The sequence below is a fragment of the Aotus nancymaae genome, unplaced genomic scaffold, assembly GCF_030222135.1.
Source record: "Aotus nancymaae isolate 86718 unplaced genomic scaffold, 86718_ANA_hifiasm-v0.15.2.pri h1tg000046l, whole genome shotgun sequence".
NCBI classification, from domain to species: domain Eukaryota; kingdom Metazoa; phylum Chordata; class Mammalia; order Primates; family Aotidae; genus Aotus; species Aotus nancymaae.
This window is the reverse complement of record NW_026988460.1, coordinates 29021328-29037477: the sequence shown is the minus strand read 5'-3', so window position 1 is coordinate 29037477 and position 16150 is coordinate 29021328. Positions and strand designations below refer to the sequence as shown.

Sequence of the window (16150 nt, the reverse complement as noted above, 5' to 3'; positions counted from 1 at the left end):
GTATTCAAAATGCCATCAATTCTGCCCTTCAAATTGACTCTCCTTCCTCTTGGCCTGTCTCTTCATTTCTAGCACAAGGTGTTCCAGGGTCATCTTGTCCTTTCTCTGCCCCAGCCCTGGAGTCAGCCGTGTGGCCCAGGAGCGCCATTCCTTCTGTTGGAGGATGCTACTAGAAACCACGTTCTGGGGTCTGGGCTCTGGGTGTGCTCCCTGCTACAGAGGTGTCATTGCTTCTAGGTGTTCTCAGTGGGAGGAGCTGGGAAATACAGATGTGTGCACACAGCGTACATGTGTATGTAGATGTGTGTGCATGTACATCCATGGTGCATGCATGAGGACTCCCATCTGTCTGTGTGTATAGGAGTATTTCACAAGTTCATAGTGATACTTCAGTTCTAATACCTGGATGCTCTTTGTAGGGCTCTCTCTCTCCTTTTCCATGGATAGATCTCCCTTCTCATAGAGCAAGAGACTTGGCTATTTTCTTCAACAGGGTATGTATTTGCTCAATCAGTGAACTTCTGTCTCAGTGTAACCAATCTGTCAACCATGTTGGCTGCCTTTTCACCTGCCAGATCCCCTCCCGGACCTGGGCAGCTCCCCTCCACCAGCTGCCCCAACTGCAAGCAGACCGCTGCCACCACCTCCTGGTGACACCTCGCCACCACCCCACTCCCTCCGACTTCTGCTGGGAGGGGAAAGGACAATGGAAGGACAAGCCTTTCATTCTTCATTTCTTTTAAAACAACTTAAAACAGGATTTTTTCAAGTTGTTTTCAAACAGAGACTCGAGGTGACTTTGGGTTGCTGGGAGTTTGGAAATGGGAACAGAGCATGCCTTCCCCACTGCATGGCTGTGGGATGTGTCCATGTTCCATCTGCCCTGTTCTGCCTCCTCACCTTGGGTCAGCTTGTATCAGGTGTCTTACCAGACCCCAACAGCGGTAGCCGACCCTGCAGTTGTAAGGGAAGTCAGTTCTGGTTCAAAGCTAAGGTGTGGCAGTAGAGATTGAGGCACATTTTCTAGGTGCTTTCTATCCTAAAAACACATGGTCCACAGTCCCCCTTTTTTCTGGGTGACATCTGAGGTATGGTGAGAGGTAAGCCCTGGAGGACCCTCTTGGCCTCCTCTAGTGTCCCTGACAGGGTGGCAAGGTAGGGCTGTCACAATGAAGGAGGCCCAGTGTCTGAGAGCTCTTCTTTGGAATACCTAGGGTTTACCACGGTGTTCTATGCAGCTCCAGTTGCTGAATGTGCTCAGAGAAGACAGTAGAGGGAGGGGAAAGGGTCATAGATAGACCAGGGCCCAGGTCTTCCAGGAGGCCTATATGAATCTGTTTTTCCTGTTAGGTTATGAGACTCAGGAGCTATCAGCTGATAAAACACTATCACAACTTAAAAACTGTGAGCTTCACAAAAACTAATTCAGAATGGACCATAGGCCTAAACGTAAAATACAAAACTGTGAAACTCCCAGAAGATAACATAGGAGAAAATAGATGTCCTTGGGTTTGATGTTGAAAGGTGCATGAGAGGAATAATTCCTAAGTTGGATCCACAGTGAGGATGGATGAAGGAGGTAGGTTCCAGAATTTCCACACACCTGGCAGTAGGCACTAAGCTGTGTTCAGGAGCAGGAGGGAGGAGAAGGTGATAATGCAGGATGCAGCGTGGCCCAGACAGACGCCTCTTCAGCCAGGGGCTGGGCACGTGGCCCAGGGCTTGGCCCACTAGGTTACAAAGGCCCCAGTTCAGACCGCACACATGCACATCCAGTGTGTCAGTCAAAGCTGGCCTCTACCCATAGAAGCTGGAAGAAGGTGGAGCCCCAATGACCCTTAATTACTGATGCTCTGCCTACCTCAAGTTATTTATAGATATTTGCTTCCTGCTCAGTATTCTGTGAGGACCTTAGAGAAGAGGTAATAAGCTGTGGTTCCTGGCTTCAGGTACTCCTGTCTAGTGGGGAAACAGCATGCCGCACATGACTGGGTGCAGTCTGCTTGGATAATTTGTGTTACGGGATCCTCTCAGGTGAGCAGGCCAGGGAGGCCACAGAGCAGAAGTGAGACTGAGTCAGTAACGCTTCCTCCCAGTGAGAGGGGACAGAGAGGCGGGGCTGGCAGCCTGTCCACATAGGACTACACACACGCACAGCATCTTTGTGACAGCAGGAAGAAGGGCCGGTGAGCTTCGGGAGAAGTTGCGGTTAGCAGACAGACATGAGGGCAGATTGAAGGAGGAATCGAGAGTGTTCCTGAGATCTGGTCCCCAGTGGCCCGGGTGTGGGGACAGTTGATGACAATCAAGCAGGATGGAGACTTCCCTTCTCCTCAGGGCTGGGGCCTGGAGTGGCCTTAATGCCTCACTATGGAGCTGGCCCTGCCTCTGGGCCTTGTGGCTGTGGGTGGGTGAGAGGGGTCCCTGAAGGCAGGGCAAGAGGCTTCATTTTTTGTGGTTCTGGTCACCATGGGTACTTAGTAAATAGTTGTCATTTGAAGGACGGAAGGAAGGACCCTCATTTAGCGTAGGCCTTTACGGGGGCGTTTTAGGCCAGGATGGTCTGTGTCAGGGACCCTCTCCCCAGCCTGGGGAGAGGAGGCCAGGTGGGAGGGAGGCGCAGGGCAGCAGAGCAGGCAAGGGCGGCTCTTGTGAGGAAGACTTTGGCTCACCATGAGCTGGCCACGTGCTTGAGTGGAGCTGGCCAGGCCTCTGGTTCTGGGAGCCCCAACATTTGGGACCACTGAGGCCAAAGCACAGAGCTGGAAGGGCAGGCCCATGGGGGTGCCATCCTCTGTGGGAGCTTTGGGCCAGAGCACCCATGCCATCACCAGTCGGAAAGATCCCTCTAGTTGATGTCAGCAAGGAGCCAGGCTGGAGGGTCAGACTCAAGCAGGGAGTCTTGGGTTGGGGACACTTGATAGGGGAGACTTGGGAGGGGGCAGACGGGAGCAGGGAGACTCGAGGTGGGAGACCCAGGGGAGACTTGGGAGAGGAGAGACTTGGTGTGGGGGAGACTCGAGTGAGGAGACTCGAGTGGAGATTTGAGGCAAGAGACGTGGGAGAGGCTTGATGGGGGAGACTAAAGGGGTAGACTACAAGGGAGATTTGATGGGGGAAGTGAATTCGCCAGAAAGTGAGTAAAAGTTTCTAGGAGACAGGAGGCTGAGGCAGGAGAATTGCCTGAATCTGGGAGGCGGAGGTTGCGGTGAGCCGAGATCGTGCCATTGCACTCCAGCCTGGGTAACGAGCGAAACTCCGTCTCAAAAAAAAAAAGTTTCTAGGAGAGAGGCGGTGAGGACTCTTAAGATGACAGGGGGTGGGGAACAGGCAGCCGCCCACAGTCTGGAGTGCTAGGGACCCACCTGGTGCCAGTTGGGTGACAGCTCCCTACTTTGTTGAGGACCCAATGCTAGGGGAGGTCACATTGTAGGATTGTGCTTGGGAGCCTCCCACAGCCCCACACAGAGCAGGGTTGGGGCAACCTACTGACTTCCCTGTGTCCAGAGGCCATGGCTACAAGAGGCTTCCATGGTGAGTCTCTACTGGCAGAAACAGTGCCAGAAAGTTCTTCAGCCACAGGCAGGCTGGAAGTCGTCATCCTGCAGCACCAAAGGCCACCGTGGCCCTGCCCTTTCCTTCCGCCTTGGCGAAGCCCAGAAAGTGCCTGCCTGGCTCCCTCTGACATGTAGAGAATGGGCATGCATCCCCTCTTAAGGAAAGTGTGCATTCTTTATTTTTTGCAACAAAGGAACAAAGAGGAATGGCCCTTTCTTCTTCCCATGTGTTTGTACTCTTGTATGTGTGAGGGAGAGAGAAGGAATAATCCCAGAGAATCCTGTCACAGGCAGCCTCTGCCTCACTAAGCAGCAGCCAGGGGCCCATTTGTGTCTCAAGCCCTCCTGGGAGAGATGCACCCCCAGGCTCTCTTGCCTGCCTCAGCTCTCAAACAGGCCCCTCTCCCACCTGAGGGACAGGGCAGCTGGAGCGCAGCGTCCTGCAGTTGATAGCAATCCGCGTGGCATGTTGATCGATGGCAGGACCTCTGGGTTCCACTTACCCAGGCTGAGTGGCACATCATCGATAGCAGTCAGTTAACCAAGTCCTTAGTAACCAGCTGGTCTCATCAGCGCCTCGGCTCTAGCCACGGGTTAAAGCAGAAAGCCCTTATGAACAGCTAGATTGGACCTGACGAAGATGAATGTCTAATTCACTTGGAATCTCCTTAGCGCTGCCTGTAATAAAAAGCCTGCTCCATATATTCACCCCCCCGCTGATGTTTCTCTGAAATTAAATATCAGGAGGACATATAATAGCCCAGTTCCACACCAGGCCAATATTATCAGATTGATGTCAGCAGTGATAATAGGAGAAGGATAAGTTGATGAGATTTCATTTATTAAATAAAGTGAAGAGAGCACACAGAGGATTTGGGACTGCACGTGTGAGTGGGAGCTGGGGGCGCTCTGCGGGAGAATCAACGAGGGAGAAAGAACGGCACTTGGGGTCTGGCCCCCAATCCCTCTCCTTTCCCGCTTGGGAGCTGGAGTGCCCACTGGTGTGGGAGCGACTCAGCTGCCTACGATGTGTGTGCCCAAGATGGGAAGGTGCCGCCCATGCTCCTGCCAGGCCTGCCTCATGGTGGGACGCATCCGCTCACTTCCGTTTGCTTTTCTTCCCGCCACATGTTGATGCTGCAGGCAACCATGAGTTTGTGTCTTCCTCTCTCACCTTTCTCCCTGTGGCTCCTTGACTGGGAGCTTCCTGGCTGCCCATGGGGAGTTGGCAAGCTTCTGCCCCATGCAGAGCCCTGCCTAACGTGTGGTTGGGGGTGACTGTCTTTTGTTTTTCTGAGTACCCTTGGTGTCTCTTTCAGAATGTCTTGGCATTTTCTAAAAGCAGAGTGGAATGCATGTGGTGGTATAGAGAGCAAGAGCTATGGAGCTGAGCACACGCCGTTCTTCCTATCCCGGCTCCTCCCACTGCTCTGTAACTGTGGGCCAGTCATGTGAGCTCCCTGTGACTCATCAGCTCATCTGCAGAACGGGATGGGAAGGCCCAGCTCACAGGGTTGTTGTGAACTTAGAACAACCCCTGACAGGCAGAAGTTCCCAGGACCACAGACATCCACTCTCAAATGAGGCCGAATTTTCTGCCTGTGCTGTTGACCATCAGCTCCCCTCCCACAGCCTGATGCTCATCCCACATCTCTCCCAGAGAGGAAGACTTCCTGGGCAGTACCTGGGAGCAGCTTTAGGAACCTGGTCATAAGCTACAGCTCCTCCCCTTTTCTGTTAGATGGGTTAAGGGTGAGTCAGTTCATCTCTAAATAAGATAACACCTTACATGGGAGGACGGAGATTGGAGACACCGTGTGCAGACCCTGGCATGGAGCCTGGCATGCGGTGAGCATTGAAGCCTAGCGGCTGTTGCTGATGTGCGCCTGGGCCCAGCCACCAAGCCATGGAAAGTGCACGCTGCACTCAGAAAGCGACCAGTGATGTATTGGTACCCCAGTCATTCCTGTCCATTCCCACTCCCTGCTGTACTTCTGGGGAATGGGTCCAACCCCTTTGCGGCATGCCTGACGACATGCCAGGGTCTGCACACGGTATCTCCAATCTCCGTCCTCCCCTGTAAGGTGTTATCTTTTTTTTTTTTTTTAGACAAAGTCTCGCTGTGTCTCCCAGGCTGGAGTGCAGTGGCATGATCTCAGCTTACTGCAACCTCCACCTCCTGGGTTCAAGTGATTCTCCTGCCTCAGCCTCCCAAGGAACTGGGATTACAGGTACTCACCATCATGCCTGGCTAATTTGTGTATTTTTAGTAGAGATGGGGTTTCACCACATTGGCCAGGTGGGTCTCGAGCTCCTGACCTTAAGTGATCCACCCATCTTGGCCTCCCAAAGTGCTGGGATTACAAGCATGAGCCACTGCGCCCAGCCTGCACAGGATTTTCATGGATGGGAAGGAAAGGCTGCACAGAGGAATGGCTATGATATGAAGGAAAGGGCACACAGAAACTTGTCATGGGTGGGATGGGGCAGCTGCACAGAGTCATACTGTTGTTGGGAAGGGAGTGATGCAGAAAGCGTTGTTGTTGATGGGAAGGAAAGGTTGCCTGGATTCTTGTTATGGATTGACGGGAAGGCTGCATATGTTATAGATGGGAAGGGGAGGTCGCACGGAAGCTCGTCATGGGTGAAACTTGATATGATGTGGCTCTGTGTCCCCACCCAAATCTCATCTCGAATTATCATCCCCATGTGTTCAGGGAGGAAGCTGACTGGATCATGGGGACGGTTTCCCCTAGGCTGTTCTCATAATAGTGAGTTCTCACGAGACCTGATGATTTTATAAGGAGCTCTTCCCCTTTTCGCCTCTCTCTCTCGCCTGCCATTATGTAAAATGTGCCTGCTTTCCCCTCCACCATGATTATAAGTTTCCCGAGACCTCCCCAGTGATGCAGAACTATAAGTCAATTAAACCTATTTTCTTTATAAATTACCCAGTCTCGGGCAGTTCTTTATAAGAGTGTGAAAGCAGACTAATACAAAAATGAATGCTACACAGAATGTGTCCTGTAACTAAGGGAAGACTTCATAGAAGCTTTCCATGGATGGAAGGAAAAGTTGCAAAGAAGCTTCTCATGGATTGGAAGGGAAGTTCTCAGAGGTGTGTCATGAGTGGGAAGGGAAGGGTACAGAGGTTATGGATGAAAGGGAAGGTTGCACAGAGACTTACTATGGATAGTGGACCATGATCAGGGAGAAGGAAGAGGGAGGGAGGATTTCCTGGGTCTCCAGCTAGCTATGGGTTCTTCACCAAGTGCAGTGCACTCTGGGAAGAAGTGGGAATAAGACCAGGGGCCACTCAGCCACCAGAGGCATGGGGTCAGTTCCCTCTTCCAGCTCGGGAGGGGCTGGGGACACAGACCACCTTCTCAGGCCACTCAGTCTGGTGGCAGAGTTATACCAACCCTCCAACAATGGCAAGGTGACAGGTCACAGTGTCAGCATGTTTGAGGTCGCCTGAGGTCCATGGGAGACATAGCAGGCCATTAGGTCTAGGTAAGGTCTAACTAGGCCTGAGATCTGGCCCTGCTTTTCAAATGATGAACTTGAGCAAGTTACTGTATCACTTGGAGACATGGTGGGGGTTTTTTGGTTTTGGGGTTTTTTTGTCTTTTTTTTTTTTTTTTAAGGGAAAAAATACAGCTTCTACCTTATAGGGGCCTGCTTGGGATTAAATGAGATAATGCTTAGCACATTGTGCAGTGAGTTGTGATTTCCCAAGAAATGAGTTTTTGAATTGCCTTGGTGTTTTAGAAATCTGTGGCCTGCATTATATTCTAAACGCATCACTGTTGGCTGGAAGTAGAGAGGACTGTTGGGAGGCTATTTAATGATAGTGGAGACAAGGGATTGGGCTAGGGCTCTCCTGTAGGCTAGACTTGGGGGGGCGCTCTGTGGGCATGAGGGCTGGAGAAGTTGGGTGCTCTGGGTGTGCAGCTGGACCAACTGGGTGTTGGTGCTGCTGACACAGCTGAAACTCAGGAGGAGGAGATGCTGGGGTGAAGGCTACTCACGCCTGGTCCCTGTGGGCCTGTGGCCACCTGCTGGGCTGCATGGCAGGCAGGGGACAGCAGGTCTTGAGCTGGGCACCATGCTGGTGTGCTGAGGGGACAAGGGCAGGGAAGGGGGCCACAGGCAGAGCTTGCATACAGGCAGAAGCCCAGGGTCCAGCAGAGGAGAACCAGAGTGAGCAGCCAGAGAGGCAGTGAGGGCCAGGCAAGTGCCATCAGCTGAGCAGTGAGGCTTGGCATGGGGCCCAGGGGAGTGGGGCAGCGGGAGCCCCAGCCAGCACTTCTCCAAGCAAGGAGAAGCCGCTGTGGCCTTGGACTGAGATGGAGGCAAAGGGGGCTTCAATTTGAAAAGCTTTTCCATGTTTAGAGAGATGAATGTGTTTTGGGGGTGGAGTGAGGGAAATGGAGAAGGTCTAGTAAAGAAGGTCAGTGGAAGAGGCTCACTCAGGCACAAGGGTTGGGAAGGTACCATGCCAGACCTCTGGACTCTGCTCTGCCTGTGGTCTCAGCAGACTGGGGGCAAGGGGATGCTCTGGGAGTCAGGCGGACCTCTGTGGCCTGCTCGTCAGGGACCAGGACCCATGTGCCCTGTGTGTGGCCATCACACACTCAGGGCCATCAGGAGGCTGGATGTGGGGTCCTCTGTGGTCCTATTTACTCAGCACTGATGATTCCTTCAGAGCCACACTGCGGTGCTGAGCACGTTCTGGCCAGGCCGTCTTGAGCATCACCTGCCATCCTCTCAACAGCTCTGTGGGGTGGGGCCCTCCTCCACACCTGATGCACCAGCCACATAGTGGAAAGTGACAAAGTGACAAAGCTAGTACCTTGCCCCAGGTTTATCTGACCCCAGAACCTGTGTTCTTTCCACTAGACCAAGAGCCCCAGCCTCAGGCGTCTGCCAGCTGCTTGTTGAAGGGACACCATGATTATGCACATACGCTAATGCCTTAACATGCCGGAGGAGGAGGCACCACCACAGCTGGAGGAGGTCTGAACTAGGTCTCAATGTAGAGGGAGGGACCCCTTAAGTAAGGTCCCACCCTCCAAGCCATATGTCTGCAGTTCCACCATCCCAGCATATCCTCAGTTCTTCTCTGCCAAGGGTCTCCAGTAACCCAGCCTTTCTGCAAGCGCACCCCACCCCAGGCTCTGGCCCCACCTCAGTTTCTTACACTGATGGCTAGGTTGCTATGAGAGCTGCACTTCATAGCACACACTTGTGTTCATCTCTGGGGTAAGCGGTGCTACCGTTCCCATTATAACAATGAGGAACGTAAGAGCCAGTGAGGCGAGTCGACTTCCTGGGCATTGCCTTTGATGCCTGTGAAAATGGACACCCTATACACCAATGCAGGTGGTGTGAACCCCATCGAAGCCACGTGACCATTAGATCTTCATCCTTCAAGGTAATGTCCTCAAACAGGTGTACAGGACTTATTTCTCTCCTTGGTAACTTTGTGTCACACTTTGGATACCTTTATCTGTGCATGTGAAGAGCAGCTGTTTGCAAGACTGGACGTTTCTGGACATGGGAGCTGTTTTGTATGCATTGTAAACAGGGTCGCAGCATGCCGGGGCTGGGCGGGGTTCGGAGTGAATAGAGTGCACCTACTTTTGTGAATGGCTTCACCCAAGGCCTAGCCCTGCCTTGCTTCAGAGAAAGCTTTTCATTTCCAGAGCTATGCTCTCCCTGTCTTATCCCATTCAGAGCCTTTTTGTGGACAAATGGGTGAAATTTCTTCCAGTTGACATTTGCCTCCCATTCTGTCTCCTCATATTGTTGTGATGAGTCCCAGCAGAGAGAGGCCACCACAGTCCCAGAGGCAATATTGGCAAGGAGGGGATAGATTTCACCATGGCCCAGTTTCTCCTGAACTGGGAGCCCACTGGGAGGTTTGCCCTCAAAATGGAGAAGCCCTTGTCCTGGGACCTGAAACCAAAGGAGGAGAGACTAATGAGGAGGGGACACAGTCAGGCTGGCCATGGAGAGAGAGGCAAATGTGGCTGTGTCTTCCTGCGAATTACCATCCTGCAAAGCCAGTGTCAGCGTCTCTGTTGTGCCTCTGTAGAGGGCAGGGCGTGGCAGGTCAGCACTCCAGCTTCATGAGGCTCGGCCGCATGACTCAGCGGGCCACTTAGCCTCTGCCTGACCTGTCCCTGGCACTTCTTTTCACATAGATCAGTAAGCCTTACAGAGTTACAGCTTAGGATAGCTCTGTCTTTACTGAGCCTGGGGCTCCCTCTGAGCCACTCACCGTGACACACAGGTCCCCTTAGTGCCTGCTGACCTCCACGATGCAGCTATGAACCAGGCTCACCAGGGCCCCATGAGGGCAGGGCGGAGTCCTACTTCAGGGGAGTGCAGCAGAGGCTGTGATGGAAGTCGTGCTCTAGGGTATCAGACTCTAGAGGGTCAGCATAGTCAGGAGGAGCAGACGACACAGTAAGAGGCTGGTATGAGGGGATAGCAGACCCCAGGGAGACTGGCAGTGCCACTGAAGGCGCCCACAGCCCTACAGATTTAACCCTGCCTGGGGAAGGGAGAGTACAGCCTTCCAAGGATGGAGAGCCGGCGAGCAGAATAGGAGGGAGGGGGGCCTCTGTGATGGAGGCGGAAAGCCAAAATCTGCCCTGTGACTTAAAGGTGCTCCTAAGCAGGTGTCAGAACAGAACTGAAGCTGTACGTGCAGTGCCAGGGAGCGCTTACCTGAGATGAAATGCCACGAGGCCAGCTGTCCCTCAAGGAAGAAGCAACAACTAGACACACTCACGTCACAGTTCTTAAATACAAATGTGGAGCCATTCTTAAATACCTGGAGAGGAATCGGGGGCTGCCCCAGACACCCCAGCTGTGTTCCTGCCCCAGCTGCCTATGCGACAACTGACACAGGCCAGCAAAGTGGGTCTCCAGAGTCGGGCAGAGGACTGCACCCAAGGGGCTCATCTGCCCTGCATATGCAAGAACGAGAGGTCAATACAGATAAAAGACCCCCCATGCCCTGTCCTCTTCAAGAAATAAGAGGACCCAAAGACTTGGCACATGCAGCGTAGACGTGCATCAGAATTGTGACCTCAAGGGCAAGGACAGGATGGAATTCAAGGACCCAGGCCAGGACTGGGCCACCCATGGCCTCCCACGGCAGGAATGGGAAGGCACTCTCACTTTTCACATCCTTTACCTCGGCGTGCAAGTGTGTGAAATTGAGTGGGTTGCGCCTGGCCGGCATGGCAGCCACAGGCGGCTGCCCCCACCCCACACTCATCCCTCCCCATCTTTAATTTAGAGACTGCTCATTTTGTTCATCCCCTGGGGATGAGTCTTGCTGGCCTTAGCTGAACATGGGACACTCACTGCCCCTGGTAGCAATGGTGTTAGGCATGGGTATGTGACCTGGTCCTAGACAGTGAGTGGAGGAGAAACCTGGAGTGGGGTTTGAGGGGAGGATTGTCCCGCCTGGTCAGATGAGACTGCAGAGAGGCCTGTTCCTCCCTGCTGCCTTTGACCTCTGCTGCAAAGAGGACTGCGCTGCCGACAGTGGCCTGAGGATGGCACGGACAAGAAGGGAAGGCCAGGCCCGGGTGGCATTGCAGTACAGAGTCAGCAGTACAGAAGTGTCCACCCCCAGGCTTCCGGAACAAGACAGTTAAATATGGGGTCCTGTTCCCAAGCTGTCGAGCATCCTGTGCTGGTGGTTTCTAGCTGAGGAACCAGGTTCAAGTTACTGTTAGACGATAACAGCGCCAGAGACCCTGGTGGGAGAGCGACTGGCCTGCACGTCTCCCCCACGTGCCTGGAGCCGAGCTGTGGCATGTGTGACAGTGATCCTTTCTATTGCTAAGAAACTTGAGGAATGGCTTTCTACCTTTTTACAGCTCCTTTTGGTGCCCTCAGCCCTAAGTGGTGTTGAATTTGGAAAGGCTGTCAAGTGTTACAGTGGGTCCTTCTACAGCTGGGAAGGGTCCTGGCCTAAAACTCCCTTAAGAAAACAAATTGTCAGCAACAGTACAACTAAAGCCATGTAAATAAGTGTGTCCCGCTCCTCCACTGTCCAGCTGCATGGCCTTAATTCTCTGAGCCTCAGCTTCTCATTTGTGGGAACAGCATGGTGAAAGACAGTATCTGCTGCCAGCACCGTGAGGAGTAGCACTGAGCACGTGCAGCAGCCTGAGGACAGCACCTGGCCAGCATGGAGTGCACAAATGTGCTGCTGTGTGTGTCGGTGTGTGAGTGTGTGTGCGCCTGGCCAGCAAGGAGTGCGCAAATGTGCTGCTGTGTATGTCAGTGTGCAAGTGAGATTGAGTGTATGCGCACCTGGCCGGCAGGGAGCGCATGAATGTGCTGCTGTGTGTGTCATTGTGCCAGTGTGTGAGATCGAGTGTGTGTGTGCTTGGCCGGCAGGGAGTGTGCAAATGTGCTGTTGTCTGTGTCAGTATGCGAGTGTGTGAGATTGTGTATGCGCGTGGCCAGCAGAGTGTGCAAATGTGCTGCTGTGTGTGTCCGTGTGCGAGTGTGTGAGATTGCGTGTGTGTGGAAGGAAACCAACCAATCGGAAATTACACCCAGGAGGCTGGGCCGCTGACTGACTTTAGTGTCATCTATATTTGCTCTTTTTTCCCCTACAATTTTAGAAAGTGAACTTATTCACTTTTGTGAGTTCTAAAACTACTTTGAAAAGGAAAGGAAAAAAATGGTAAATTGCCCCTAAAATATTACTGTGGTTACCTCTAAGAAGTGAGAAGAAGAATATTTTTCATTTCTTTAGACATTTTCTATAGATTTCGTCTTCCTTCTTGCATACATATTAGTTTTAAATCAGCAAAAAAATAAGTTACATGGTTATAGCCATGGGTAAACCACAGGCACAGGAAAGCAGCTGACCTGGGTGCAGCAGGAATGGCTACCCTCGGTACAGCAAGGCAGGTTGTCCCAGGCATAGTGGGATGGCTGTCCTGGAGATGGGCTGCACCATCCTCCTGGGGGCCCTCCAGTGGGAGTCGTCAGCTTGGCAGATGGGTGTCAGATGGACCTTCCTGCCTCCTGGAGGTGCTCAAGCCCCAGCAAAGGAGCCCGGTGTGGAACCCCAGACCCACAGCCTGTTTCAGTGTCTGCTGTGTTGTGAGCCTAAGCCACTGACCACAGGGCTTAACCTGCGGCTGTCCTCTCATTTCTAGAATGGGAAAGCACAGTGCTTCTCTCTGAGGGTTAAAAGGATGCTGGTGCGTGTCAGGGGCTTAGCCTAGTGCCTGGCAGGTAGGTGGAGTGAATGTGAATTGTTTCTCTCCCCTGCCCGCTGCCACCTGAGCCCCAGGCCTGCCTGCTTTTGTCTTCTGCAGGCCCCGCAGCGTGGAGCCCGTCTGCTCAGGGCTGCAGGCCCAGATCCTCCAATGCTACCGAGATCGCCTGCATGAGGTGCTGCTGTGCTCAGACCTGGTCAAGGCATACCAGCGCTGCGTGAGTGCCGCCCACAAGGTAAGGCCTCACCTCCCTCCCAGGTTTCTAGGGGCTGTGGGAGGTGGAGGAGGTACCTCTATCCAGCATTGGAGATCTCTGCCTGCCTTTTCCTGCTAGAGTCAGATGCTCCACCTGGAGGTGTCTGCGTTTGCCAAGGGAGGGATTCTTGGGTCTTCGCTTTCCTCAGTCACCTCCCAGTGCGCACCAGCCTGCTTCCAGGAGTGCCTTGCACATCTGGCCAGGGGAGATGATCCCTGTGGTGTTTGCCCTGTTAGGCTGGACCTTCTTAGCCCTCAGCATTTATGGGTGGGAGCATGGCGGAGGCCCGAGTGCAGAGTAGGGGTCCCAGCAAGGACAGGCCATCTGGAAGTGGAGTGGGAGCAGGTGCAGCCATCAGGAGCTGCCTGCAGCCACCACCCCATCGCTGGTCTGGAGGGGCGTGCTGGCTTGGTCTTCCCGGTGTGTGGTCCCAGGTGTCACGTGCTCTCTGGTCACCCCCCACTCCAGTGGGCCTGCAGTGTGCTGCCAGCCAGCTTCTCCTGTCTTCCTCCCCGACCCCCAGCTGCTCCTCTCTATCCTAGATAAATCCTTCCCCTTTCCAGGTCCCACAGCGTCAGGCTGTTTCCAGTTACACCTCACCCTTGCCCCACTTTGGGCAGCGTCATTCACTCTCAGGGCACCTGGTTTAGGCTCCCTGAGGAATGCGGCCTGTTTGTGAAAATGTATGGGAGAAGCAATAGGATGAGGTCTTTCTTCCCACAGAAAAGCCTCTTTGGCCTGAGTAGGAAACAGGCTGCTTTAGGTACTTGAGGTGGAAAAGGCTGAGGCCAGACACCCTCTGCTCTCCAGCCACGTCTGAAGGGGGATCTCTCCCACGGAACTGAGCGGGGTCCTGCAGCCCTAGGCCTGTGAGAGCTTCCTTGGGCCATGTCCTGCTGACACCCATCTGCCAAGCTGATTGTTCCACCCTGGGCTGGTCACAGCCCCATCCAGCACCGCCTGACCCTTCATGGCCAGAGCACAGTCCAGAGGTAGCTCCATACAGGCTGAGTGAATGTGGGGCCTCTGTCAGCCTTCCAAGAAAGGGAAGCCCTGGGTAGGATAGGCGGCCTCCTCCTCTGTCTCAGACCATGGAAGCCTGCTTGCTCTGCTTCCACGTGGGCAGGAGGTGCTGGGGCACTGGGTAGGCTGGGCCGGACCAGGGCCCTTCACACCAACAAGACACTTAGCTCCCTACCCACTAGCAGGGTGAAACCCCCAGATCCTTCCCCACACCCTATCAAGGGCAGCTCCGAGTCCTGTTCATCACACACCTAACTCTTTACCGAGGGATCTGCTGCAGCCTCTTGGCTTCTTGGCAGGGCCTATCCTTCAGCAGCTAGCCCCAGACTCCATCCTCTCTCCATCCAGCCCCACCTCTGTGGTAGTTTTCAGCCCCTACCCCACACCCCCAAGAGTATTTCTTTAACAAACACACCTCACCAATATATCTTCCTTGCACCAAGGCAAAAATACGATTACCAAGGAAGACAGATTACATTAAACTCTAGTGTTCCCTGAGAGAGGCTCTGGGACACTGCCAGGCCTGGCTCCCTCCTTCCCGGCCCTACCCCTGACATGACTAGCAAAATCCGGAGACTGAGCGACAGCAGCGACAGCGGCCTGTCTGGCTCCCTTTTGCTGCCTTGGCAGCGTGTGTGTATTTGGGGACAGCATGTTCAACCTGACTCCCTCAGAGCCCCAGCACCCAGGCACTCGGGTGGCACCCTGTGTGTGAGATGTGGCAAGTGCTGGAGAAACTCTCACCACCCTTCTCCAGCCTCCACCTCAGAAGGCTGCTGGCAGAGCCAGAGAGCGGGGAGTGAAGGGTCCCTAAGAGGGATTTGCTTCTGGGAGGGGCCGAGCGGCAGGGGACAGAGGCCCACATGGTCAAAGACCTAGGGTGGGGCAGCACTACTTCTCCCCCCAGGATCTAGCATCTGCCTTGGGGCTCCTAGGGCTGCTAGGTGATGCTTAGGCCTAGAGCCTGGTGCCTGCCTGTGTGTGGATGTACAGGGCGTCTCAAATAAGGGCAGGGGCTTCGGGCTTTCCATAGCAGGGCCCTGACTGTGCAGACCCCGGCGTCCCAGCAGACTCCTGCTGAGCTGTGAAAAATCAGAGAACAGAGGGGATGCCTTGGTGAGGCAGAGCAGAGTTGTATACTGTTCTATACCCAATGTGCTTGTCAGAAGCCTCCGCCTTCTGAGCCAGCCCTGGGAGAGTTGAGGAACGGGAGCATGTGGTGATGTCACTATCGTGTGGAGTGAGGGCCTGTCTCCAGCTGCTGGGGACTGTGCTGGGCTCCAGGGCACAGAGGTGAAAAGACTCAGTGCTGGGTCTCAAGGTGAGGAGGGAGACTGACTCACAGCTGCTCCCCAGGAAGCGGTTGCTGTCCCAGGGCAGTCTGCATGGAGCCCTGAGGGCATGGGCAGAGTGGGCCGTGACTGAACTCTGACCTGTTCTCTTTGTAGGGCTGAGGAGCAGACATCATTCCCTGTCCTGGCAGTGACTTGGAGCCCTGAAGAAGGGACCAATCATGGGACCACAGCCCACAGAGCCCTAGGCCACAACCACCGTGCCCCGCCATGTCCTGCCGGGCCCTGAGCGGGGCTGCCATGTGTTTAGGAAACGAAGTATACGCTACAGTCTGAAAACAAATAAAGCAGACGCCTTTGTTTTCCGTTGTTGACTCACCAGCAGCCAGTCACTCCTGCCCGCTCTGCGTCCAGCCCTCTGCTGGACACCAGTGAAGCAGGGCTGAGGAAGATGGGCTGCTCCCCTCGGGGAGTCCCTGGCCTGGCAAGGGGGATGGCCTGGGAACCCCTAGTTACATCGCAGCAGCAACAGGCCACCCCAGAAGCAAGGATGAGAAGGAAGTGGGAGCAGGCCTTTCTAGGGATGGCACAGAGGGAGAGCAGGCCAGCTTCCTGCTTGGTGGGGGGGTGGTGCTGCCTGCGCCCAGTGCGGAAGCTGACCAGACGAGGGCAGGGCAGGCCGGAGACCCGGCAGAGTGGACCCCAGGTGTGAGGGCGGCAGGCAGTGGAGAATAGCAGAGGTGAGCAAGGCAGGCA

At 54.2% G+C, this 16150-nt stretch overlaps 1 protein-coding gene across 2 annotated transcripts in view; it reads left to right on the top strand.

The window, feature by feature from the left end:
- Nucleotides 1-15768, top strand: part of CHCHD6 (coiled-coil-helix-coiled-coil-helix domain containing 6) — a 250274-nt gene extending 234506 nt beyond the window's left edge. For both annotated transcript variants that reach the window (XM_012475813.2, XM_012475812.3), the window contains exons 7-8: nucleotides 12923-13058; nucleotides 15551-15768. In XM_012475813.2, the coding sequence (XP_012331236.2) occupies nucleotides 12923-13058; nucleotides 15551-15556 (142 nt within the window). In that variant the 3' untranslated portion in view covers nucleotides 15557-15768. The remainder of the gene's footprint in view (nucleotides 1-12922; nucleotides 13059-15550) is intronic.
- Nucleotides 15769-16150: the final 382 nt, after the last annotated feature.